General features: G+C 52.3%; 8 protein-coding genes across 8 annotated transcripts; 4 read left to right on the top strand and 4 right to left on the bottom strand.

The window, feature by feature from the left end:
* Window positions 1-1,946: 1,946 nt before the first annotated feature.
* Window positions 1,947-4,018, bottom strand: P168DRAFT_279545 (uncharacterized protein; the record flags this gene model as incomplete). The annotated part of the gene is made up of 2 exons (XM_024835798.1): window positions 1,947-3,635; window positions 3,689-4,018. The coding sequence occupies 2 exons, from the start codon at window positions 4,016-4,018 to the stop codon at window positions 1,947-1,949; spliced, it is 2,019 nt and encodes a 672-aa protein (XP_024696182.1).
* A 1,716-nt stretch (window positions 4,019-5,734) lies between these two features.
* P168DRAFT_98437 (uncharacterized protein) lies at window positions 5,735-6,562 on the bottom strand. The gene has a single exon (XM_024842259.1). It carries the CDS (start codon window positions 6,331-6,333, stop codon window positions 5,836-5,838), a length of 498 nt encoding a protein of 165 aa, XP_024696181.1. The 5' UTR covers window positions 6,334-6,562; the 3' UTR covers window positions 5,735-5,835.
* A 3,654-nt stretch (window positions 6,563-10,216) lies between these two features.
* P168DRAFT_98423 (uncharacterized protein) lies at window positions 10,217-10,675 on the top strand. The gene has a single exon (XM_024842258.1). It carries the CDS (start codon window positions 10,274-10,276, stop codon window positions 10,529-10,531), a length of 258 nt encoding a protein of 85 aa, XP_024696180.1. The 5' UTR covers window positions 10,217-10,273; the 3' UTR covers window positions 10,532-10,675.
* Window positions 10,676-12,085: 1,410 nt separating this feature from the next.
* P168DRAFT_324972 (HAD family hydrolase) lies at window positions 12,086-13,088 on the bottom strand (the record flags this gene model as incomplete). The annotated part of the gene is made up of 4 exons (XM_024840929.1): window positions 12,888-13,088; window positions 12,804-12,825; window positions 12,647-12,756; window positions 12,086-12,570 (listed from the first exon to the last, which is right to left on the bottom strand). The coding sequence occupies exons 1-4, from the start codon at window positions 12,979-12,981 to the stop codon at window positions 12,086-12,088; spliced, it is 711 nt and encodes a 236-aa protein (XP_024696179.1). The 5' UTR covers window positions 12,982-13,088.
* Window positions 13,089-13,248: 160 nt separating this feature from the next.
* On the top strand, window positions 13,249-15,082 carry P168DRAFT_248733 (putative GTP binding protein). Its single transcript, XM_024834135.1, has 3 exons — window positions 13,249-13,314; window positions 13,384-13,478; window positions 13,533-15,082. The coding sequence occupies exons 1-3, from the start codon at window positions 13,302-13,304 to the stop codon at window positions 15,018-15,020; spliced, it is 1,596 nt and encodes a 531-aa protein (XP_024696178.1). The 5' UTR covers window positions 13,249-13,301; the 3' UTR covers window positions 15,021-15,082.
* A 268-nt stretch (window positions 15,083-15,350) lies between these two features.
* cbfA (putative CBF/NF-Y family transcription factor) lies at window positions 15,351-16,989 on the top strand (the record flags this gene model as incomplete). The annotated part of the gene is made up of 3 exons (XM_024840928.1): window positions 15,351-15,902; window positions 16,018-16,151; window positions 16,341-16,989. Exons 1-3 carry the CDS (start codon window positions 15,714-15,716, stop codon window positions 16,987-16,989), a joined length of 972 nt encoding a protein of 323 aa, XP_024696177.1. The 5' UTR covers window positions 15,351-15,713.
* A 108-nt stretch (window positions 16,990-17,097) lies between these two features.
* On the bottom strand, window positions 17,098-19,161 carry P168DRAFT_324969 (putative SIR2 family histone deacetylase (Hst4); the record flags this gene model as incomplete). The annotated part of the gene is made up of 2 exons (XM_024840927.1): window positions 17,098-18,746; window positions 18,831-19,161. The coding sequence occupies 2 exons, from the start codon at window positions 19,159-19,161 to the stop codon at window positions 17,329-17,331; spliced, it is 1,749 nt and encodes a 582-aa protein (XP_024696176.1). The 3' UTR covers window positions 17,098-17,328.
* Window positions 19,162-20,534: 1,373 nt separating this feature from the next.
* Window positions 20,535-23,844, top strand: P168DRAFT_309235 (mediator of RNA polymerase II transcription subunit 16; the record flags this gene model as incomplete). Its single annotated transcript, XM_024839282.1, has 9 exons — window positions 20,535-20,680; window positions 20,731-21,073; window positions 21,127-21,840; window positions 21,892-22,234; window positions 22,286-22,396; window positions 22,452-22,727; window positions 22,775-22,906; window positions 22,963-23,374; window positions 23,412-23,844. The coding sequence occupies 9 exons, from the start codon at window positions 20,535-20,537 to the stop codon at window positions 23,743-23,745; spliced, it is 2,811 nt and encodes a 936-aa protein (XP_024696175.1). The 3' UTR covers window positions 23,746-23,844.
* Between the last annotated feature and the right edge of the window lie 21 nt (window positions 23,845-23,865).

Genomic DNA, 23,865 nt, shown 5'->3' with positions numbered 1-23,865 from the left:
TATCCCATTTGGCGTTCCGAGAGGTGTCGATCGGTGGACGGCAGAAATGAACGGCCTTGCTCCTGCATGATTCAATCCCCTCTCTTTCTATGTTCTTATCCTGCCTTTTTCCTTGTTCAACTTCTTGAACCATTGTTGTTCTGTTTTTTGATCCTTGCACAAGGACCCGTTAATGATAATCTGCGCATTTTACTTCTATACCCTCTGTTATACCCGCTGTTGTTCGTTTGGTTTTGTTTGGGTCCAGGCTGGGGACGAAAGGTCGAGTTGGTCGATTCGAGTGGACGGGTCACGAGTACGAAGCTGTGCATGTCTATGTCTCATGTCTCATGGGTAGAAGGCCGGCGGGTCTGACCGATCTGGCGGCGAAGTTTTCGTCTGGGCGAGGCGACCGCCGTTGCTTGCTGTTTGTTTGCACGTACTTACGTTGTTGCCGCCGTTGTTATGGTCTGATGATGCATTTGTGTGTATAGTCTTTATTGCACGCCGGTTCTGGGGCCCTTAATTTGATATCCCCTTGCTGTAGTGTACATTATGATATGGACATCGTACTTGCCCTTTAGTTCTGGTTGTATGGTCTGAAGTATACTATCTAGTAAGCCCGAGCAAGAGAATCAATATGGAAATAGGTGAAGAAGTAGCTAACCACCAAGGTAAGAAGGCAAAGTAGATGCTACCTAGTCTAGGTAGAATCAGTAGTCAGTTATATGGTAGTAAGTGAGCGGATAAGGGTGACTGGTTACAGGAATATCAACGAGATAGTAAGTAAATGTATTTATTATGATGATGATGATTATTATGATTATTATGATATCTTGACCCTGTTATCTTGACGAACTCTATCGCTATCTCTAACACTGACACTGATACTAATATTGACACTGATACTGATACTGATACTAATATCGTGTAGTAAAAGTTCATGGCTACCACCACTATTACTACTATTACCACCACCACCACCACCACCACTAAACATGTACAGAAACCGCACCCATCCAAATCGTATAAAATCCACAACTAACCGTCCACACCAGCACGGGATTGGAACTAATCTACATGTAGTCCGGGGGTTCGGTCTTTCACACGTCTGTGCTCAGATTCTGGTTTGTTCTGTTCTGTTGTTCCTGTCTAGGGAAGGAAGGAAGGAAGGAAGTAGGGAAGGAGATGGGTGGATATTTACTGGTTGGTTGATTGGTGGAGGGGTGGGTAGGCTGATGGATGGATAGAGAGGTAGATGGATAGGTAGAGAGGTAGATAGGTAGAGAGGTAGATAGGCAGATCGGTAGAGAGACAGAAAGAGACAGCGAGACAGGAGTAGATAGATAATAGATAAGATAATCAATATCTAAAAAGTAAATGAATGAATGCAAGTGTAAAAGCTAGTGTGGATAGCCTATACTTCAATGCTTCTGGGATAGAACCAGGCCTGGCCCAACATTGATAAACAGTATGGTACTACTTACTTACTTGGCTCTCGGTATATACTGGCTTGATCTCAGTCAAAGGCAGCAGACTAACTACCCAACCAATGAGCAGGTCAATCTACAGGACAATTATTCCACAAATATAGATGCAGTATGAGATGAATATTACAAGTGGGTAGTAGACACTTAGCACCACTGATAGAAATGTAGGTACAGTAGATGAGAAGGTAGATATGTATAGGCTGTAAGCCCCGCTTCCAAATTCACATGCAATCGACCGATCAATAATCAATCCATAAGAGATAATAAGGTAGGTAGATAACGATCCTGGCAGACGCCCAATTTAATCAACACAGATACTCCTCAATACACAAGAATAAGAAGAAAAGAAAAAAGTCTAGTCCACAAGAATGTAGTAGTAATAATCACAGTGGGATATAATCGCGTATAATACCGTGGTGGTTGGCACGTCCACCCAGTTGAAAACAGAAAGGAGGGCAAAGAAATGGAAAAGAAAGCTCAGGTGGTTCCCTCGAGGAAGGTGTTCGGTGTTGTGTTGTTAAAGGAGTATTGTTTCGGCTTGTGGCAGGGTAGTTGCTGCGCCACGTACCGGTGGGCTTCGTGCTGTTTTGGGAACTCCTCGAAGCGGAACTCGGTCTTGACGTCCCCCGACATGTCTACGTCTGCTGAGTAGACGAGGGACGGGGAGCTCGACACGGGGATGTTCTCGACCGCCTCTGGGTCGAGGCTCTGTTCGTAGGACAGACACGACAGGTCGCCGTGGGGCGGTACCGGACACCGGCTGTGGAAGGAGGCCTCCGGAGACGGCATCGACGTGGCGTCGGTCCAGCTCCGCGGTGCATCGCAGCTGGCATAGTCGGGGAACGACGTGTAATGCGCCGGGGCCGACATGGGCGGGGCTACCCCCGGGTACGCGTACGAGGACATCATGTCCATCATGGGCGTGGCCGGCGGCGAGGCGACGTTGATCTGCATCGGCTGCGTCGTGGGGAACAGCTGACTCGTGGGGTGGGCCGACAGGCAGTAGCCGCCGTCGCTTGGGGATGTGGGGAGCAGGTGTTGGAAATCTTCGGGGGTCAGGGGCGTGGGCGGGGCCAGAGCGCCTGTGGTGATGGGATGGAGCATCTCCGCCTTGGCCGACGCCAGGGCGGCGCCGGCTTCAGCGAAGGTCGACATGTTGAGGGGCGATCGCTGGGCGGCGGACGCCTTGCGGACCCCGGCGTAGCGGGCGTTCAGGTTCTGCGCCGACTTGGACTGTCGGACGGCACCATAGCTAGGCGCCCGCGCGGTGGGGGACATGGACGCGGCGGCTCCCAGCAAGGACGACGACGACCGGGAGGTGCCGATGGCCGCGGGCCTGGGGCGCTTGCGGCGGGCCGCCAGGTCCAGCTCCTTGGCGTTCTCCTTCCACGAGGACGTCTCCGCGCTATGGGCCATCTGGGAGTCGATCTCGATGCCCTCGAGGGAGTCGGCGAGCTCGTCCGAGGATTTGCTGTGCGACAGGGTCTGCTGGGGCAGGGGATACGGCCCAGCGTGGTAGGTGTCCGCCTGCGAGGCGGCCGTGTAGGCGGGGACGGACGCGGACGTCTGCGCCTGGCTGGTCCATTCCTCGGGCTGCGGGGCGTGAAACTCCGGGACGCTGAGCGAGTCCGCCGAGGCCAACGAGACGGCGTCCAGGTTGCCGTAGGCCAGCGACTCCGGGCTGTGGGAGGGGCCCCAGGCGGTCGAGTCCTTGACGCTCTCCCAGTCGGCAAAAGCCGGGGTGGTTTCGTTGGGACCTCCGAGTTCGGGGGTGGACTTGGTAGCGGACGCGGGGATCGGCGACGCCGAGCCCTCGGGCACGGTGTCGTTCTCCCCGTAGCACTCGCGGGCGGCGACGGCGGCGTTCAGGGCCCGTTGCAACGAGGCGAAGGTGGCCTCGCGCGCGGACTCGCTCCGGGTCTTCTGATGCTTGGATCGGGAGGACTTGGGCTTGGGTCGCTCCACCGACGGTTCGGAGGGTTTGGGGGTCTCTTTGGGGGTCTCCTCTTTGACGGTGGTGGTGTCCCGGGGGGCGTCGGAGTTCTCGGCATCCTCGGGCTTGCCGCGGACGGCCTCTTCGGCCTCGGCCTTTGCTTTTTGCATCCGCTCGAACTCCTCCTGGCGTTTCTGCTGCTTTGCCTTGGCACGACGATTCTGGAACCAATTCTGGGGGGGTCAATCTACATCCATCTAAGCAATCAGAGGGAAAAGAAACTCACAGCCACTCGGGGGAGACTCAGGTTCGTCTGGGCGGCTAATTGGCGCTTAACATTGCTGCTGGGCTTGGGGTGGGCCTGGAACTGGGCCTCGAGGGTCTCGACTTGCTCCTTGGTCAATCGGGGTCGGGAGAGGTTCTCCGCGTATTCTTCGTAGTCCATAATGGGCTGGTGGTAGTAGTCGACCATGTCAAAGGGGGGATGCGGGTAGAGGTAACCGTCCATGGGGTGAATCATGGCGGGGTGTGTCATGGCGGGATCAAAGGAGACGGGCTGATCCATGGGGATAGCCGGATGGCCGGTGTAGGCGTATGGGTGGTGTAGGTAGTTCATGATTGCGAGGGGAGGGGGGAGGTTATTTCGGGAGACGAAGATAGGGGAGGAGATGAGATGCTGCGAGGAGCCACGGGGTTATAAGGAGCCCGGGCGGGGGGGCATTGATTGTGGTGTTGACAGGAAGATCACCAGGGAGAAAACACCAGGGAGAGATTAACTGGTAGAGAGAGAGAGAGAGAGAGAGAGAGAGAGAGAGAAGGTGAAGAAGAGGTAAAGGAGGGAGGAAGTGGTGGAGTGACGTGGTGGTGAGGCTGCGAATGAGGGTGGAGGCGGGTATATACAGGTATATACAGCGGTCAGAGATGGAGGGAAGGAAATTCGAGACAAGAAAGAGAGAGAGAGAGAAAGTAATATAATGATATAGACAGGAAGGAAAGGGAATATGAATGAATGGATGACTGGGTAGAACGTCAGAAAGCAGAAGAAAATAAAATAAAATAGAATAATAATATTAAAATGATAAAAGAGAATAAAATAAAAGATAAAGATAAATGATAAATAATAAATGCAAATTATAAAATAAAATAAGATCACAGAGGAAAGAAAAGAATCCAGAGAGAGAGAGAGAGAGAGAAAGACTAAAGAGGAAAAGGAGAGATGGAGTGAGAGAAATGATAAAAAGGATAACAGAAAAAGTCAGGAAAGAAATTCGAAATTCAGAAAAAACCAAGACAAAATAATTCCAAAAAATAAAATGGAAAAAGAACAAAACAGAAAGGATTGACAGTCCGACATCCGGAGACAAAAGATGGAGAGAGAGAAGAAAGTGAGGTGAAAGTGAGGTGGAAATGTAGGGAAAACTCACTCCGGCAACTCTCACTTGGCTCTCGTTCCCGGGTGGGGGTGGCCCGGCGGCTGCCTGAGTGCCATCGCCCACCCTGACTGGTCGGGACTGCGTCGGGTCCAGGATCAGCGTCTGTATTGTGGTTTTGGTATTTATGGTATTCTCGGTATGGTTCTCTCCTGATGGTCATTCTTTTTTCTGGGATCGGATTGACGATCAGATCTATTATACCGACGTCATTGAATTTGGTACATCATTTACTATTTCAACATAAGGTAAAGAGAGAGAGAGAGAGAGAGAGAGAGAGATAGTAATTGATCGATTATCAACAGTGAACTCCATGTTCCATCCCCAAGATATGGACGAACCATGGACGGAACTCGGGAAAGTGCCGTACCGAGCCATTACCAGGTACCGTATTCAAGGGGGTGGCGGTTGTACGGAGGACAAAGAACTATGAATAACTCGAGGGTTTTCGATCTATTTCTATCTATCGAGAGAGAAAGCCATTCTCTTAGGGATCAATACGAGTTTCCTGAGTTTCTTCTCTCTTCTCCAACTGTTCCCCGAGGATGTTGAGTTCTGGGCAGGACTGGACAGGACTGTGGCGGTGACCGTGCAACCCATGCGGTTTGGTTCGGAGAGGGTCCCGCTGCATCTCCATCGGTACGAGAATCAGCCATCTCTCTTTCTCTTTTTTCTCTTTTGCTTTTCTCTATTTTATCCAATTTATTCTATCTATCCTATTTATTCTATTTCCTTCTATATATTTACTATTTTCAAACATGGTGGCAACAGTTTAACAGTTCTGCTATTTTTACACTTCTGAACAAAATCAAAATGTCCATGTTTACCTGCATCCATCCGAACTAACTCTGATTTGGCGATCCCGATCACTGGGAAACACGATATCCATCCAGACGGTTTGACCATCTGATTCAACCCGGGACTGGACTGGATTGGGTGTGGTTCCAGTCCAATCCTTTCCTCCCCTCCAGACTCTCGTCGAGTTCCTGCATTAGCGTCGTGGTCAGAGTCCCCGAACTCCCTGTTTAGGCCCTTTAGGGTTGGGATTTCCAGGGGAGATTCCATGGTTCCATGGTTCCGAACCATGGCGGAGGACTCGAGATCTAGCAGGGTTGTTGGTTTTACTGAGTATCACCCCGCCAAACATGAACATGATCAAACTCGGTCCGATTGCAATCCGGTTCAATAATCTGGGAAGAAGATTCATCTTCCGTCTGACATTCTCCAAAATAAAACGATCAAATACAGAGTATACAGGCAAAGAAGAAGAGGTCGTGTTGACCGTCCGAGGTCTAGGCAAAGTGGGTCCGTTCTGAGGTAGAATCATCCAACCCTGGGTTGGTTGGAGATCACGCCCTCCATGTCTCACAGCAGCGGGACTGCGGATGGAACCATCATGACGGGGTATCTCTCTCTCTGATTCTATATTTCTTAGATTACTCTCTCTACTCCGTACTGCGTACGGAGACAGTTGGTTATGTTTACTCAATGGATCCTTCATCCCGGATCCATATCCATACCCATGATTCGTCGTGCATATTCTGCTTTGGGTTTAGTCCGGCGGTTCGCCTCCAACTCCCAAGGTCCCCGGAGATCATGGCGTGGGACTGGGAACTCAGCTGCATCGCCCGGTTTCATCCCTGAGTTTGGCCTGGTTTGGGTTTGGATGCGAGTCTGTATGGATCTAGTATCACCATTTTGTCAGTCCTATACCCTTAATTCTCATACCCTTGATTCATCTATCCTATTATTCCTACTACTCCATCCTATTCCTCCATCCTACTTGTACAATCACGCAAGTTTCAATTTTTCCAGTGATAAAGTTTTCCCCCGAGAAAGGGATCATTCATCTCAAAAAGGAGACAGACAGGAGATGCCAAAAAAGCGTGGCAGCGTTCAGCCAGGACCCACTCCAAACCAATAGTCGACAGATCCCCCGTCGATCCACCTCAAGGATCTAGCCAATCTGACCGTCTTGTCTGCCTACAATCATCCTAGTCTTACTCCTACATCCCGACCAGGAGACTCGATAGGATAACAGAAACCATCTCACTAACTACCTAACTAATCGTATCTACCAAGGGTCAAGTCAAGTAAACGCTCAGTCCTCGTCAATCTTCCCAGCTTCCCGGTTCACTCGGTCAATCTGTCACGGCGCTAAGCAAGAAATCCTACCAGCTAATCCATGCTAATGCAGGCCGTAAAGCGCCCACCCCCAAATCACGAGGTTACGCAACAACTTACCTGCCCATGCAGCTGGGAAGCCCGCCAAGCCATGTTAGGGGGAGTGGAAACGGGAACCTCTCGGCGATCAGAAGTGCATTGTCTGCGGGAGGAGGAGTTATCATAATGAATTGGAGATTAATACGGAGTACCAACGGGGTAATTCGTGTTGAATATGATTGTTGTTTATCCGTATTTCATCTCCCTATGCGGGTTTACTGTATTACTAACACGTTGACCGGCATTGAATGCAGGCAGTGGCTACTGTAGGTCAACCTGCGTAATACTAGGTAACTGATCCTCCCCGTAAGCAGATTGACAAGCCGTTTTCCCTACTAGAGGTATGGGAAATCACCCGGAAAATCATACCATCCACATCATGTGAACAGAGGGTTGGTTCCAACATGGCGGATCCGCGGCCGAATTTCGTTCGATTTCATCCTCTCCCCTACCCACTGGGGGTCCGACCTCAACCTCAACCTAACCTCATCCTCAAACCCGAGATAAGCACGTAGTTGATGATCATCTCGGAATACAGAGTACGGAGACACACCGAGTCAATTTGCCCAGGACAGCACTAGCGTCGCTCCTCCAGGTTCAGCAAAATGAGGTTGACTGATGGGATTGACATTTGACTGGTGGGACCGCTGGGTTCAGTGAGGGGTAAGATCATAATCTGGACTACACTACGGTGTGGACTACGGGACGGACTACGGAAGATGAACTGGACTGAACTGAACTGGACTTACAGGAGTTAAGGGCTTGGTTCAGGGGAGATACGAGGCCCTACTAAGCCCCGACCGGGCCAGTTCTTGACTGACTCGTGATGGATGCAGGGATCTCCCGGTGTTTACAGGATTTTGTTGATGCAGATTTGCTACGAACTGTGGCTCACGTGTTGACCTGTATACTAACATCCAGGGCACAGGAAGTACGTACGTCTTGGAAACCTTTGGAGGTATTGTCTAAAAGAGTACCCGTAATGAGAACAGTGAACTCAGTTCAATCACACCAATCAACACCCCCGGGGAGATCACCCGATGGATATGCCTAACCCATCCGGTAAGGATCGCCTCCAGGCCGGTTCCACTCAAGAACGAACCTACAGCAGAGTCAGACCCAGCAAGCTTGAGGCAGGCACTGTTCCTGAATAATGATGATCAGGATCAGGATCACCTTCCCCTCTTTTCCACGGTAATTACTTCATCGACGATCTCTTGCTGTCGTGAGTGCTAGGGAGTTAGTAGCAGTACTAAGGAACCCCTGGACCGACCCGCACGGATACGGATCATCTCAGGATGGGTCTGATGATTTCACCGTTGTCTCGTCGCCGGCGCTGTCAGAGGGGTTTCTCCTATCTTATCCATACTGTAGCCAACTAACCCTGCGTGATCCTCGACTATTGGACTGGAACGGAGTTGGGAAATTCGCCGAGGGATTGTCCCTGATGGACGGAGTCAATGCTCCTCTTTTCCCCTCCCCTCCCTCTCCCCTTCTTCCCCTCTCTCATCTCCCTAGTTCTCAGACTCGAGTCAACACTAACCGGGAGGAGTAATACTATCGCAGGTCCAGTATTACAAGGTCGATCAGTGAACTGAACTGATGACATGGTAGGTACGATACGCTATGCTATCCTATCCAGGTATAAGGTTAATTTGGCATGACGATCCTTTCCTCCTCCTCCTCCTCCTCCTCCTCCACCACCTCCTCTAATGTAATACTCAAGCTCCAGTGTAATACCCAAGACGAAAGTAAAATGCAGGGAACATACGGAGAACAAATGACCATCTCCGAACGCCGTACATAAACTGTAGTAAATGATCTGCCACTAAACCCCACCACCACCACCACCCCTTGGTTCGGTCTTCCCCCGTCACCTCGTCACATCAATCACATCATCTACCGTGAGGATCAATCCTATACGTCAAGCGGGGATCATCAGGCAATCATATTTCACCCATTGGTGATGTCAACCATCTTGTCAAGGGATAGGGCCTCCTTCGAGGTTATCCTATCACGCGTGATGAAAGCAGTAATGATATACACAGCCAGCCCTAACCTGCATCCTCTACCCTACTCGTACTTCAGTTCTCTGACCCTCCCTAGAAAGGCAAGATAGACACTCAGCAACGCCACAAGATCATCCTATGTGGCGGTGCATACGTACCTGAGCCTTTCAGCCGTTCAGCTTGATCTCTCATCCATTCATCCAGCCTTACTTGTTTACGTACGGAGAGCTACGCATGTATATAGGTCGATTCAACTACCAACCCTACCCTAACCAAGCTAGGACTAACTCTACTCTACCAACTCCTATCTTGATCTGATCCTGAGACAAACATTCGGGCTCTAATCTAAAGCCCTGGCTAGGCTGAGCATAGACACTAGACAGAAAAGCCGGTCCAGAAGATGCGCGGTGGTGGTGGATGTGGATGTGGATGGAGGCCCCGGTATTTGTCATGCGGGCAATAGTACTAAATGCAATAGTTCCGATTGGGACGGGGTTCATTTTTCTTTTCTTTTATTTTTTTTTCTCCCATAAAATAAATATGATAATCTAGTTTTTATTATATTATATTATTCTTTTATTATTATAATATAAAAAATATAATATTATGCTGATAAAACGCTCAGACCAAATCAGCTCCTGTATGTATGTATGTATGTATGTATGTACTGACTGGTGGATAGTGGACCAATGGGTCCGTGTGTGGTGGGATAGGTACCTACCTGTATGGATGATGATGATGATGATGATGATGGCTGGCTGTACTTGCAGCTGTCCAGCTCATTCTACTGCTTACTTCCCTCTTTTTACTCCGGTACTTGGAATGTTTCGGCTGGTCTGTGATTATCTCTTTTTGGTCTTGATTGGGTGGAGAGATAGTCTTTGTTATTACTTCTACATCTTCTCTTCTAATGGAGAGCTTAGAAGAATTCGTGGCATACACGCATTACAAGCTGGAATTAGAACAAAAAAGAATAAACAAAACAATCAACGAGAGAAAGAAAGAAAGGAAGAGAAACTTCCATCGGAAGGCTTTCCATCCCTTGCATACGTTAGGGTTAGGTCGACGTAAACTGTCAGGCCGTCACATCTCTACTACCTCTACGTACCTGCCCAAGGTATCAAGGGAGAAGTAAGTAACTCCAGACCCAACAGCCACTCCAAAGCTAACTCGCATTGACCAGGCCAGAAATATACGTACGATGTCCTCATGCTAGATGCAGATGCAGCCAAAACGGACGGTTCTCGACATGTCATTCTTCCAGAAGTGATCGCCCTTCTGCGGGTTTACCGGTGGGTTTACTCTATGGCCTTCTATTATTGTGTTCTTTTCTTCGCTGTTCCTATTATGGTATTCCCGGTGACTTTTTATGGGCTGGAAAGTAACTCCACTGAGATGCGGAGGAGAGCTCTGCTCGTGTGGCGTAACGGTGAGGATGCTTTTCCATATGATGTTTGGATAGTTTAGTTGGATGTTTTAGTTGGATGTCTTCCATTCTGGGGTTGATCGGTGGTGTTCTTTCCATTCGGTGCTATGTTATCTTGATTCTTTTCTTCGTTGATTCTAAGCTAACATGATATAGTCAAGCCAAACAGAAGAATGCCAACATACACCATTCTACATGCATCGCAGAAATACCCCAGCCACTCTGCAATAAACCTGCTGTTTTCTCCATCTATCTCCATCTCAACGCATTGGGGACGGACAAACAGACAGACAGACGACAGACAGATGAGATAACACAAAAGACACCCATTAGGGCAAACCAGCGTCAGACTTTGCCGCTTACCTACTTCCCAAGTAAAGCAGTCGATCATACCCACCGCTAAAAGAAGGTTCCAATCTGTCGGTGAAGGACATCCCCACAGAAAGGAAGGTAGTAACGAGCGATGGAGTCTCTTTTTAGAAGTTTAACTGCCGGCTTTGTGATATGTCTCCCTATGTCTTAGGAGGGAGGAGAGATGTCACATCTCCATTCTCCATCTAACTATATCTCGCTCAACGCTTCTTGCGGTGCGGTAAGACGATATATGCTGTACATATAATGTATATTATCTTCCTGGAGTAGTCTAGACTAGGGGTCTATACTTTTACAGAGTACGGAGTACAGGGAGTCAAATAAAGTCTATACGGAGAGTACAGACAGACACCGATCTGGATCGAACGAACCATCGAACCAGATCGAAGGAGCAACGAGCAGACTCTGGCTATAGGTGCATACACACCGCTAACCTCCTGCACAACGTGACGGGTCTGAGACCCTGTTTATTTTTCCAGATACAGACAGGTTGATAATGTCCGTGTTTGGGCCGTCGTCACTGTGGATGGATAGACAGAGGGAAGGCTGGACTACCTGGGAGAAAACACTCACTTCTTTACTACTACTTTAGATACATGGCCCAGGCAGAAGCATTATCCATTTAATAGAGCCAAAGTCTTGCTACTGCCCTGGTATAAGATACATACTACATTAGATCTTAGGTATTATACTCCAACAAACTTAACTTGAATGGCTACATCATAATCTACCACACCTAGTACTCCGTCCTCCGTCCTCCGTACAACAACCTCGAACTCCCTTCCTCTCTATCCGTACTCGGTAAAAACTACTCAGTACTACTCCGTACTCCAAACCAAGTACACGCCTTGCGCGCCCCACGACGGAGCATTAGCGCCATGCAAGGCCGCTCGGGTCCTGCGGTGTACAATGTAGATCTGCTGGTGGATGTGTCATATCTTGATTTTGCTCTGGGTGGATGATGGAGTTGGCGCCTGTTGTCAGAGTGGCTAGCTGGTCATGGTCTGATTTGGGTGTGGCCGATGCGTTGGTTTGGTTTGGTTTGGTTCTTGCTTTGTGGTGTGTACCTTCGTTGTGTGTTATAGTTATGAGAGGGAGAAGTGGTAGAATGTAGTGTATATTCAGCTGTAAAGTTTCCATGGCTACAAGCGTAGCCCTAGTCTAATCTATCTATCCCAGCGATAGTAAGCCTGGCCAGCCAGACCTCACCATAAGAAAGAAATCTACTGATAGGCATTCCTCACCTCCAACAACAATTTCCCCCCCTCCACTCCCCTCACAGAAACACTCCTCAAATCCTCGACCACCAAATCCGCCCCCGCCTCCAAACACTGCTCCAGCGAATGCGTCGACGTCAGCGCCAACACCTTAAACCCGGCCGCCTTGCCCGCGCGGATCCCCGACGGCGCATCCTCCAACACAACCACCTCATTCTCACTCTCGGATAGACCCAGCCGCTCGCGCCCAAGCAGATAGCACCCAGGGTCGGGCTTCCCCTGCTCCACATCCTCCGCCACGATCAACATCCGCGGATGCGTCAGGCCCAGCACGTCCAGCCAGCCGTCGACGAGCGCGCGTGTGCCCGACGTCACGACGCCCCAGCGCGCGCCGGCCTCGTCGAGACTGCTCAGTAAGGCCCGCGCGCCGGGGATTTCCACCGCGTCGGAGCCGTATTCTTTCGGGATGCGGCCTTCGACTTCGCTGACCCCTGTTTCCATAAAACACATTAGCTTTCGAAGTGCTTTTTCCCGTTATAGGGCCACGGTGTATGACGGGTAACGTACACTCCCAATTCGCCTTGGACTTGTCGTACAACTGCATCGTGTCGATGCTGCGGCGGCCGTGCGACGTAGCCAGGATCGTCTGGGGGTCGACGCCTAGCTCCTTGCCGATTCTGCGGGTGTTAGTCGGATGGCGGGGAAGAGGAGGGTGGGGTCGCACTTGTGCCAGTGTTTGACGATTGCTGGTCTCCTGTTAGCAGTATATTCTATAGATGTTTATATAGGATGTAAAGAAAGAACGCACCATCTGTCGAGTCGATAATCGTGCCGTCAAAGTCGGAGAGGAGGCCATGGAGGGAGAGGACCTGCGGCGGGGCAGAGAACGAGCCTTTGGACATGATTACAGAGTATGGGGGGGTGCTTTCAAAGTAAACAAAGAAGAGAAAGAAAAACAGAAGTATAGATCTAACGCTCTATCAATCGAGAATGCAATAGACAAAATGAGTCAATAGTCAACAGTACAGAGTACTCCGTTCAAATCAATCGTCTACTCCGATGGAGCGATCGGCTCGGCAGAACAGTAATCCCGTTATCATATCTTAGCGCGGGTCTTGGCGCCGACGACTTTGCACAAAATGTTTTTTTATCAGTTCGATCTGCGACCACTTCATACCCTGCCATTTTCTCCGTTTGACTTGATCTCGGAGATTGATTCATCATGGTTAATATCGGTATGTTTTACACTGGGAGGATAAATACGGAAAACAGAAAAAGGGAGAAATTTTACTGACCTCGTCTAGGCAAAAAGTCCAAGCGGACGCCCGTCCGTCTGCGCCACAAGATCGAGAAGGCCTCGGCGGAGAAGCAGCGGAAGCAGAGAAAGAATGAGAAGAAGGTATGCATACTATTATTCATCTCGTGGCTTTGATCTCTTTCTAACACTATATAGAACCCCGAGTGGCGCTCCCGGGTCAAGAAAGACCCCGGCATCCCGAACCTGTTCCCCTTCAAAGACAAGCTCCTGCAAGAGATCGAAGAGAAGAAGCGCCTGAAGCAAGAAGAGCAGGACCGTATACGGGAAGACGCCCGCACCCGTCGCAAGGAAGAGAAACAGCGCTCGAAGCAGCAGGACGCCAACCCCAACGAGATGATCACCGACGTCGACGTGGACTCGATGGACGACGACAGCATGGACGAGGACGGCGACTCGTCGAACCCCATGGCGGCGCTGCTTGCGTCGGCACGCGCCCGCGCGGTGGAGTACGGTGACGAGGGTGACGATATGGAAGACGACGACGAGGACATGGATGAGATGGACGAGGATGACGGAGAGGGCGAGTCCGAGATTCCCCAACTCGTGTCCCAATCCCAGAGCAAAGAGTCCTCGCGACGGGCCTTCGACAAGGTCTTCAAGCAGGTGGTCGAGGCCGCCGACGTCGTGCTCTACGTGCTGGACGCGCGTGACCCCGAGGGCACGCGGTCCAAGGAGGTCGAGCGCGAGGTGGTGGCCGCCGCGGGCGGCAACAAACGACTGATCCTCATCCTCAACAAGATCGACCTGGTGCCGCCGCCCGTGCTGAAGGCCTGGCTGGTGCACCTCCGCCGGTACTTCCCGACGCTGCCGCTCAAGGCGTCCAACGGCACGGCCAACGCGCACAGCTTCGACCACAAGCAGCTGACCGTCAAGGGCACGTCGGAGACGCTGTTCCGCGCGCTCAAGTCCTACGCCCAGCACAAGCAGCTCAAGCGCGCCGTCTCCGTCGGCGTCATCGGCTACCCCAACGTGGGCAAGTCGTCCGTGATCAACGCGCTGACCGCCCGTCTGAACAAGGGCTCCAGCAACGCGTGCCCGACGGGCGCCGAAGCCGGTGTGACCACCAGCCTGCGCGACGTCAAGCTCGACAGCAAGCTGAAGCTGATCGACTCTCCGGGGATCGTGTTCCCGAGCGCCGGCGACAAGACCGCCGCGGGCAAGAAGAACAAGAAGAAGGTGGACGAGCACGCGCGACTGGTGCTGCTGAACGCCATCCCGCCGAAGCAGATCGAGGACCCGGTTCCCGCCGTGGACCTGCTGGTGCGCCGGCTGTCCAAGTCGGGGGATCTGCTGGACAAGATGCTGCAGCTGTACGGCGTGCCTGCGCTGTTCACGGTCGGCAACCAGACGACGGACTTCCTGGTGCACGTGGCGCGCAAGCGCGGCCGCCTGGGCAAGGGCGGCGTGCCGAACATCGAGGCCGCCGCGATGACGGTCATCAACGACTGGAGAGACGGACGCATCCAGGGCTGGGTGCCGGCGCCGGTGCTGCCGGTTGTGACGGCGGAGGCGTCGGCGACCGCTGGGCCGGGCGTGGACACGAAACAGATTGTGACGGAGTGGGCGCAGGAGTTCAAGATTGAGGGGTTGTGGGGGAATGGGGAGGATGAGATGGCGGAATAGAAGGATAGATTAGGATACCAGGCGCTGGAAAAGTTTACTTTCTATATTCATTCATATTTGGTAGCATTTGGGTATATTAGTAGAATACATATCTTTATATGAACCTGACGCGATATATATATATCTACGGAGTACAGAGCAGATCACCAATATCGAACAACGAATACATTAATTCCCAGTCTCTCCATATAGACAGATATAATCATATAGAAATCTACATTATCTACTCTATAGACAGTACAAAGTATATATATATACACCCCAAGTACTCCAACCAAATGAAGCCCCCACTCACACGCGCTCTCGGCTCAACCGCGTCGCGCCAAAATCCTCAATCATTCCTTTCCCTTCCAATACCAACAAAAACCCACCAAGCCAGTACAGAAAACACATTGAATATTCCATAAGTTCCTTTGTTAGAAGGAATTGAATTAATCAATCACCGGCGGATGACAAATTGTGGAGCCGCTTCCATTGATTGATCATTGATTGACAGACGGAGCGGTGTCTATCTTTCTTTATTCATTTCTTCTCGACCTCATATTTCATTTTATTACCTTACTCTGCTGCCCGCACTCAGTCAACAGGCAGATAACCTCGATATACCCACCTACCCAGAGACAATCAATCACCAGATACCTACCAGACACCACCACTCAACAACCAAGAAGACAGAAAGAAGACACAGAAAAGATGGGTCGAAAACCACCCTCAACAACAAAAGCAGCATCCAGCACCCCCGACGCAGCTCCCCTCCCTTCTTCTTCCTCGTCGCCGCAAACACATACCCAGCATGGACATGGACATGGACAGTCGCAGACAAATATCCAAGCAACAGAGCAACAACTCAAAGCGAGAGCTGAAGGGGGTGTGAGTATTGAAGTATGCTAGCCCTTTTCTCCTTCCACACTACCCAATATCCCAAACGAATCCCAGAGAAGAACACGCTAAGTTCAATATAAAGAAGAAAGAAGCTAATATATAATGAACAATAAAGGACTACCTCCTCCCCCGATCCCTCACCCTGCGACTCGCAAAAGCCGTCCTCCCCCCGAATACAACCGTGCAGAAAGATGCCGTGCTCGCTATACAGAAGGCCGCGACGGTGTTTGTCTCGTATCTTTCTTCGCAGTATGCTTCCTCCCCTTCTTCTTGTTTTTATCATCCCCATGAACCATGCCAGTGTGTGTATGCACACTACACTACACTACACCACACCCTCCCCACCACTCACTCCCCTTACGAAAACACACCTATAAAAAAAAAAAAAAAAAAAAGGTATCCCCTGTTAGAAAAAGAGAGCGAAACTAAGAAGAACAGTGCAAACGAAGCAACCCTAAAACGAACCGTCACGCCCGCAGACGTCTTCGCCGCGCTAACAGAGCTCGAATTGGACTCTTTCCGACCCCGTCTCGAGAAAGAGTTGGAGATGTTTACTGAGATGAAGGCTGGGAAGAGGCGGGGACATCAATCGCAACCACAGCAGCAGCAAGCTGGGGAGAATGCCGGTGAGAAGGGGGATAAGGGTAAAGATAAGAATGGGGAAGATGAAGATGAGGAGATGGATGGGGTGCGAGGGTCGAAGAGGGTTAAGGTTGGTGGTAACACTACCACTACTACTACTGGTGGTGGTGGTGCTGCTGCTGCGCGAGAGAGCAGAAAAGAAAGCGGTGGCGACGACGACGGGGACGAAACGCAGGATGACCCCGGTATGATGCGCGATGAGAACGAGACGGAGGTGGATGATGATGTTGAAGATGAGGACGAAGATGATGAAGAAGATGACGAGGACGAGGAAGAGGAGGAGGAACGAGAAGAAGAAGGGGAAGGGGACATCGACCGAGTAGAGGATCTCGATCGAGAACCTGGTCACCGCGCGATGGATCCTGACGCCGGGGATGAAACGGAGAGTGATAATGATGATTCTGGGCCTGGGGGGCAGTTGAGGGGGGATTTGGGGTTGGGGTGAGATATCGGTAGGATACTGTTATACTACATTTGTTACGATCATTCATATCATCTAATTCATGATTATGCCATATAATTCATGCCATGTATAGCGACTCCGTCGCAACCTAATGGTTGTTTGATCCAATCGATTACAATAAACAAAGATAACCACCAGCAAACGCCTAATGCATACCATACATGCATCCGTGAAAGAAATACAACCCTCCACCCGAACGCGACTCGGACGTACTACCCAAACGCCAGACACGCCGGTCTATCATGGTATCTCAACAAGACAAACACAAATAACATAGACATAGACAGACGGAAATGATCACCAGAAGACAAGGAAAGGATGCTACGCAACCGGCTTGCTCAACAGATCGCCCATCCCGTTTGGGACCGATTTTGGGGAGATCGTCTCCGGCTGGCGCCACCGATCTGGTGTCGGCGTGGTCTCTCCTTTGGATGCTAAGTGCGGAAACATGGGCCCGTTGTTGCGCGCCGCGCCGGGCGGCAGCGGGTGCATGGCTGTCGTATCGTCCTTCTCCAGCTTGACGGACTTGTCTGCCGCGACTGGGGCCCCCTTGGTGACCTTGCTGAAGGTCGTGATGCGCGCATTCTTGGCGGGCTCCTCCTTCTTGGTGCGTTTCCGCGGGGCGGCCTTCTTTGGAGCGGCCTTCTTTGGGGCTGCCTTTGGGGCTGCCTTTGGGGCTGCTTTCGGAGCGGCCTTCTTCGGAGCCGCCTTCTGCAGGACTTGCTCGATGCTGCGGCCTCGACTGGCCGGGTTCGCCCGGGTCCCGTCGGCGACCATCGACTGGAGTTGGCCGTCCTCGTCGTGGCTGGACGACGGGGTCAAAAACCCCGTCGACGTCTTCTGCGCCTTCCGCGGCGTCCCGATCACGACGGACAGCTCGTTCTCGCGCTTGGCCCGCTCCATCTCCTCGGAGTTGCACTCCTGGAACATGGTCTCCGACGAATCATCCCAGCGTTTCAGGGCGGCGAGCTCGGCGACCTTGTCGCAGTCGCCCTTGATCATCAGGTCCCAGCAGCTCTCAAACTCCTTGCCGACGGGGGGTTCGTTGTTGATCCACATGGTCATGCCGTTCCGGCGGCCCCGGATAACATGGCAGAGGCTCTTGACGAGGCGACGGACGCCGGGGATCTTCAGGCTGGTGCCGACGACGATGAGGGCGTCCGGGCGCGACCGGACGTCGGCGTTCATGACGGAGGTGATGGCTTCCTCGTCGGGGTTGTGTTCGTTGTAGAGGACGATGCGCGGGCGCATCTTGCCGATGCCGTGGCTGCGCTGGCCGGTCTCGACGCGCAGCTGGTTGTTGAGGGTGCATTCGGGACACTCCGGGGCATCCGGGCGGTCGAACATGACGGGGTCGAAGTCCTTGAGATGGCGACACTTTTGGCAGACCATCTTCTCGAGGCTACCGTGCAACTGGATGGTGCGGGGCCAAGGAGCCTTGACATTGAGCGGGATCTGCGAGGCCAAGGGCTCCATAGAAGACTCGATGGCGTCGATATTCTGGGTGTAGAGACGAGTGAGGCGGTTCTCTTGGGCCAAGCGGGCGAGCATGTGATGGAAGGCGGTGGGTTCGGTCTTGGTGGCCTCTACGGACAGCGACCGCACCATATCTTGGAAGGAGGCGGTGAGGTTCTCATCCTGGTAGACGGCGGCATCGAAGAGCAGCTTGCCGGAAGCTTTGAGGTTGTGCTTCTTCTGGAGGGATTTGAAGAGACCATCCGTGGAGCGGAAATCGGGGACTATACGGAACAACGTTAATGCGACCCTAGGGCTGGAGAGGGGAGAGGGAAAGGGAGGTGGAGAAGGGGGAAGGGGAAGCGTACTGCCAGCCGCAGTGGAGATACCCGCCCCTGCGATGACGACGATCTTTCGGTGCGTACGGAGAGCCTTGGTGAGGAGATCGATTTGATCTTGCTGTTCGGAGGCGGAGAGACCGGAGTCGGCGGAAAGATCAAGATGTTGTGTGCAGCGTTCTTTGGGGAGGGCGACCCGACGCCTCTTCCTGGCGGGCGGTTGTTCGTCTTGGCGGCCACGCCCGGTGCTGGAGGCGTCTGTGTCCTGGGATGGGGGCGGCGAGGGATAGAAACCCGGGGGAGGAGAAGGGGAGGCGGGTGGTGAGCTCAGCTCTGAGATATCCGACAGATCATCGTCCATGACGAGTTCGTTTCAGGGAAAAATTTGGAGATGTGGTGGAAAAGAAGAGGTGGACAGAGGTGGAGTCGCGGGTTGAAGGGGAAACGGGCGAAAAGGGAAAAAAAAAGTGGTGAGAAAAAAGGAGTCGTTGATGACACGGGTGGTAACGACGTGGATAATCTCGAAGGACTAGCTGTGGGATGGACAGGGAAGAGGAAAGACGTGAGAGTGAGAGATCATGGGGATCGCGAGAAGGACGGGATCAATTGAGGTGGAAGGATCGGATTTTGACAGAGTTCGGGATTGAGGGAAGAGATCAGAGTGGTTTGATTGAATTTCGAGGAGAAAGAGGAGGAGTCAAGAGGAGAGGTAGAAAAGAAGAAGAGGAGGAGTAGAGAAGAGAGGAGTAGAGAAGAAAAGAGGAAGGAGGAAGATTGGGGAAGAAAGGTTGAATGAAGGACTCTGAGCGTCCGGATAATCCTCCTTCCTCAGTGAGCGCGTAGTAGAAAGAAGAGAGAGAGAGAGAGAGTTACTAAGGAGAGAGAGAATCATAGAATTCATCCACATAAAAGAAGGTTGCAGTATGGAGAAAGTCTGGAAATCTCGCTTGCAGCCGTCGTGGTGTTTATTTTGACCCACGGGAGGATTAACTTAATATGAGGACTCGATATGGTCCTGGTGAGGGATAAGATCAATGGTATGTGGCTGGAATGGAGGGTTATAGTAGACTATAGATATACATGATATTCTCATGGTAAGTCTTATTCTTTCTTACAGCTATCTCGGTATAGAACAACTGGCAGGCAATCTGATGTTCTGCATCCCTCCGATTGGTCTTTTCTGGCCGTGCCTGATCATTCATCGGTCTGACTGTCTATCGGAGTCTTCTTTATGTGATCTTTCAACGTTCCTTTTATTTATTGTGTTTTATGAATTTATGTCTTTTTACATTCTATCTATTCTCGCTTAATTGAATCTATTTTCTATTCTTTTCGATATCCCTCAATACTGCGTATAACAATCTCGACGCGTCCGTTGGCCCGGATACCGGCACGTGATGCACCCCATATGCTGACTCAGCCGTGCGACTCCACCGAGAGCCGCAACTCTCGAGAGGATCTTATTCCAAGTTCAATCCATGATCTATATATTTATATATTTATTACTTCTTTCTTTCTTATTTGTTGACCTCTTTGATTTGTTGGACACTCTTCATAGTCTGGTGTGGGAATGTTGGTGGCTCCAATCGAGTCCCGTCGATCCATATCCATCCATCCCGCATGGTTCACTCCGATATCCCCACCGTTGCTCTGTAACCTCATAGATATAACCACCCAATCCACTGCCATTGCAGAGAATTACCAAATACCATCCTTTGTCTGGGTAAATCCGAGATGCCCCTCATGATGGAGGACGACGGTATCAACATGGAGGACCTCTTCGGTCAGACCGGCTCCTTCGACATGCCTCCCCCGTCACATCCCCCAAACAAGGCTCTCTCCCATCGTGTGGATGAAATGCGACTGTCCGGTTGCTGCCAGTACGTCTCCCCTCAATCTCCCTGACGGATTACAATCTGATCTCTCCTAGAAAACTCGCCTGGTCCCGGCAAGGCTGCGTCGCATATGTCTCCGCTGACGCCACCAAAGTCAACCTGCGCTACCTGCATTGCCAACCTGTCGACGGCAAGTGGGATCTCAGCGATGACAATCCATCCACTCTCCCCATGGAGACCTCTCCCGGTCACGTCGTCGTTCATCTGTCCTGGAATGAACTCGGCTCCGACCTGGCCGTCGTCGAGTCGTCTGGTCGTGTGTCCATCTTCAGCATCGGAATCGCTCTGAATTCCGTCAATGCCTATCGTCCTGCTGTCGATCCAGATGATGACAGTGCTCAAGTCGTGGGGATGATGTGGTTGAATTCCCAACGTTCAGTACGTTCCCCCACTAACAAAACTATGGTCGCTTGGATGACCTAACAAGACAGGTCCATGCATTCAATCAAGCCGCCAAAGTACAAGGCCGTTGGGCTTACTCCCCCTTCCGTCGGCGCCCCATCGGCCCCTTTAGCCCCGTTCACAAGTCCGCCCTGGTCTGTGTGACTAAATCCGGCATCATCAGACTCATCTATCAGAGCCCTGATAGCCGCTGGGGCGAGATCTCCGCCGAGCTGAAGAACACCAGTTACTCGGATCGGCTACTGACCCACGCCGCCCTATCCTCCACCCAGGGCGGCGTGCTCCTGGTCACCCACTCCGTCTGCCAGAAGATCGGTTTCTACCGTGTTCACATCAACTGGACCCCACCCCAATACGACCCGGCGCAGTTGAAGCAAGCCCCCGTCCAGTTCCCCGCCCCGACCTTTCGCTTCAGTCATGTCAAGGTCGAGACCCCGGGCGGCGTGCCGGGGCCCCTCCACGGGGACCACGACCGTTCCGACCACCTCTGCCCCATCCCGAGCGCCCTCTATTGCCTCACCCGCTTGGACATCATCCTCGCCGCGCAGGACAACGCTGCGGGCTCCACCACCAACCCGTGGATCGTCGCCATCTACTCCATCCCCCCGCATGCCGCCTCGGGACTCCCGCAGCAATCCCGCCCCTCCACCGTCATCGTCCGATGGCAGCTCGACCAGGCCCCTCATGGCCTGCACCCTAAATTCGATGAGGTCGCCTCGAAGAAGGGGCCCGTCCAGAGTAAAGTAGGTCCCCACCCTTCCCGAACCTGAGGCACATCAGCTAACGATCCCTAGCCCAAGTCTATATTACGACGATTGGAAGACATCCAGACAGACCGGTATCCCATCTCGGTAGACCCCACGGAGTATGGAAACGTCGTGACCGTGACCTTTGACGATGGCTCCGTCGCCTTCTACGACCCGAAGACGATGAGTCCTTTTAGCGGGGTCGACGATGCCAACACAGTGACCAGTTTGGCGCAAGCCGGGTTCCACTATCCTCTCGAGCCGGCTTGCGGTCTCCATATTGACTTTTCACCGAGCGGATGTCTGGCGGCTACGCTCAATGGGGACGGACAGGTCCAGCTAAGAGGAATGCAGCACTCGTATGGGGTTGAAAATGAGGGGTACGATGAGAGTATGCTCCCCTTTATCCTATCGAGCCATGCACCTGTAGCTGACAGTCTAGACAAATTCTCAGCGGCCGTGGCGGCGCTGACATTGGCGTTCAGCCGTGGATGTGGCAGCGAGGTCAACACAGATGATATAATAATGCTCGCTCGACGGCAGCTTTCCCCTGGTCAGTTGAACCTCATATCTAATTTCCCGTCTGAACATCACTCTAACATACGCAGACGCCCAAGTCGCCCTCGTCAACGAAGTCTACCGCGCCCTACCAATCAACTGCGACTACACGCAAGAACACGAGAAACAGGAGAAACTAATGAGCAATACATACATCCCCCGGTGTCTCAGCCTACAAGCGGCATTAGGGTTCAAAGATCAGTTCACGTCGCGTAGCTTGGCATCAGCCATCCCGTGGGCCATTCTCCAGATTCGACACGCAGCCATCCTCTACCCGTTTCTCTTCCAGTATAGCAAAGGCGTCCAAGGCGAACCACACGATCCAGGTACGTTTCTCCCTATATCCCACAAACCCACCCACTAACAACCCCAGACGTCCTGCGAACCGTCCTCGGAAACACCAGATGGGCCCTCGACTTCTCGCACTACCTCCTCAACGAACTCTTCGAGCTCGCCGACGAGCTAGAAGGCGTAGCCTCCGACCCAGAAACCCTCTCCCAAAAGCGTTCGTCCTCCCTCCCCTCCCCACCCTTCCCCTACAACCCCACTAACACACAACAGTAAAATCCACCGCCTCCCTCCCCCTCATAATCCTCCTCTCAAGCATGTCCCGCGCCTACCTCCGCATCATCTGCCGCGGTCTCCGCGGCATCTACACCGGCTACGCGAACGCCGCCTTCACAGGCGACTCCCGCATCTACTACACGGAGATCCGGCAAACCCTCGACGCATCCCCCGTACGCGTCGACGTGTACGAGAAATTCGTCGCGGGGATCGACTCCGCCGTGCGCCACGCCTACCACGGCGCCGGGTTCGGCGACGCAGAGCGACCCGGCCCGGAGAAAGAACTTCTCGTCAACGCGCGCATCCCGCCTGTGCTTGTCACTGCCGTCGGGACGATCGTCCGGCAGACGCTGGGTGTGATCAAGCCCGAGGTGGACCGGTTGGCGATCTATATGGCGGATTATAGTTGGTTGGGGGTTGGGGGGATAGGCGGGGGATGGGTGGAGGAGGGAGAGGGAGAGGGAGGTGGATGTTGTTAGGAAGATGCCGTTGAGGATTACTTCTTCTACTGCTGCTGCTTCTACTGCTGCTTCTTCTGGCTCTCAAGGAAATAATGGTGGTGGTGTTGGGGCGACTCAGCAGCAGAACCAGCAACAACAACAGCAACAGCAACAACCCCCCCGCCGGCGCAGATGCGTCCGCTGCTGTGGCCTCTCAGACGGGTCGACTCCGCTGCGGACGGGTCCGATCGGGTACAGATTGATTCATCGGCTGGGGTATGTGCGGCAGTGTGTGTGTGGGGGGTTGTGGGCATTGGAGGCTGAGCCTGTTGTTGGGTAGATAGGTAGCTGGGTAGTGGGCAGAGGCCTGGGAGTGGCTTAGGGGAGAGAAAGAGGGGAGTGCAGCCCTGGTGGCTTTGGTTGATTGGGACGAGCTTCGTGGTTGTTAATATATATACAT

Source organism: Aspergillus campestris, assembly GCF_002847485.1.
Source record: "Aspergillus campestris IBT 28561 chromosome Unknown P168scaffold_2, whole genome shotgun sequence".
In the NCBI taxonomy this organism is placed as follows: Eukaryota; Fungi; Ascomycota; class Eurotiomycetes; order Eurotiales; family Aspergillaceae; genus Aspergillus; species Aspergillus campestris.
This window is presented reverse-complemented; position numbering and strand designations above follow the sequence as displayed.

Excerpts from the sequence above, each read along its gene's own strand:
- P168DRAFT_98437 (XM_024842259.1), bottom strand. The coding sequence starts at position 6,333 with ATGAAGGATCCATTGAGTAAACATAACCAACTGTCTCCGTACGCAGTA.
- P168DRAFT_98423 (XM_024842258.1), top strand. The coding sequence starts at position 10,274 with ATGCTAGATGCAGATGCAGCCAAAACGGACGGTTCTCGACATGTCATT.
- P168DRAFT_248733 (XM_024834135.1), top strand. Across the intron at positions 13,479-13,532 it reads AGAGAAAGAATGAGAAGAAG|AACCCCGAGTGGCGCTCCCG; the intron begins GTATGCATACTA and ends AACACTATATAG.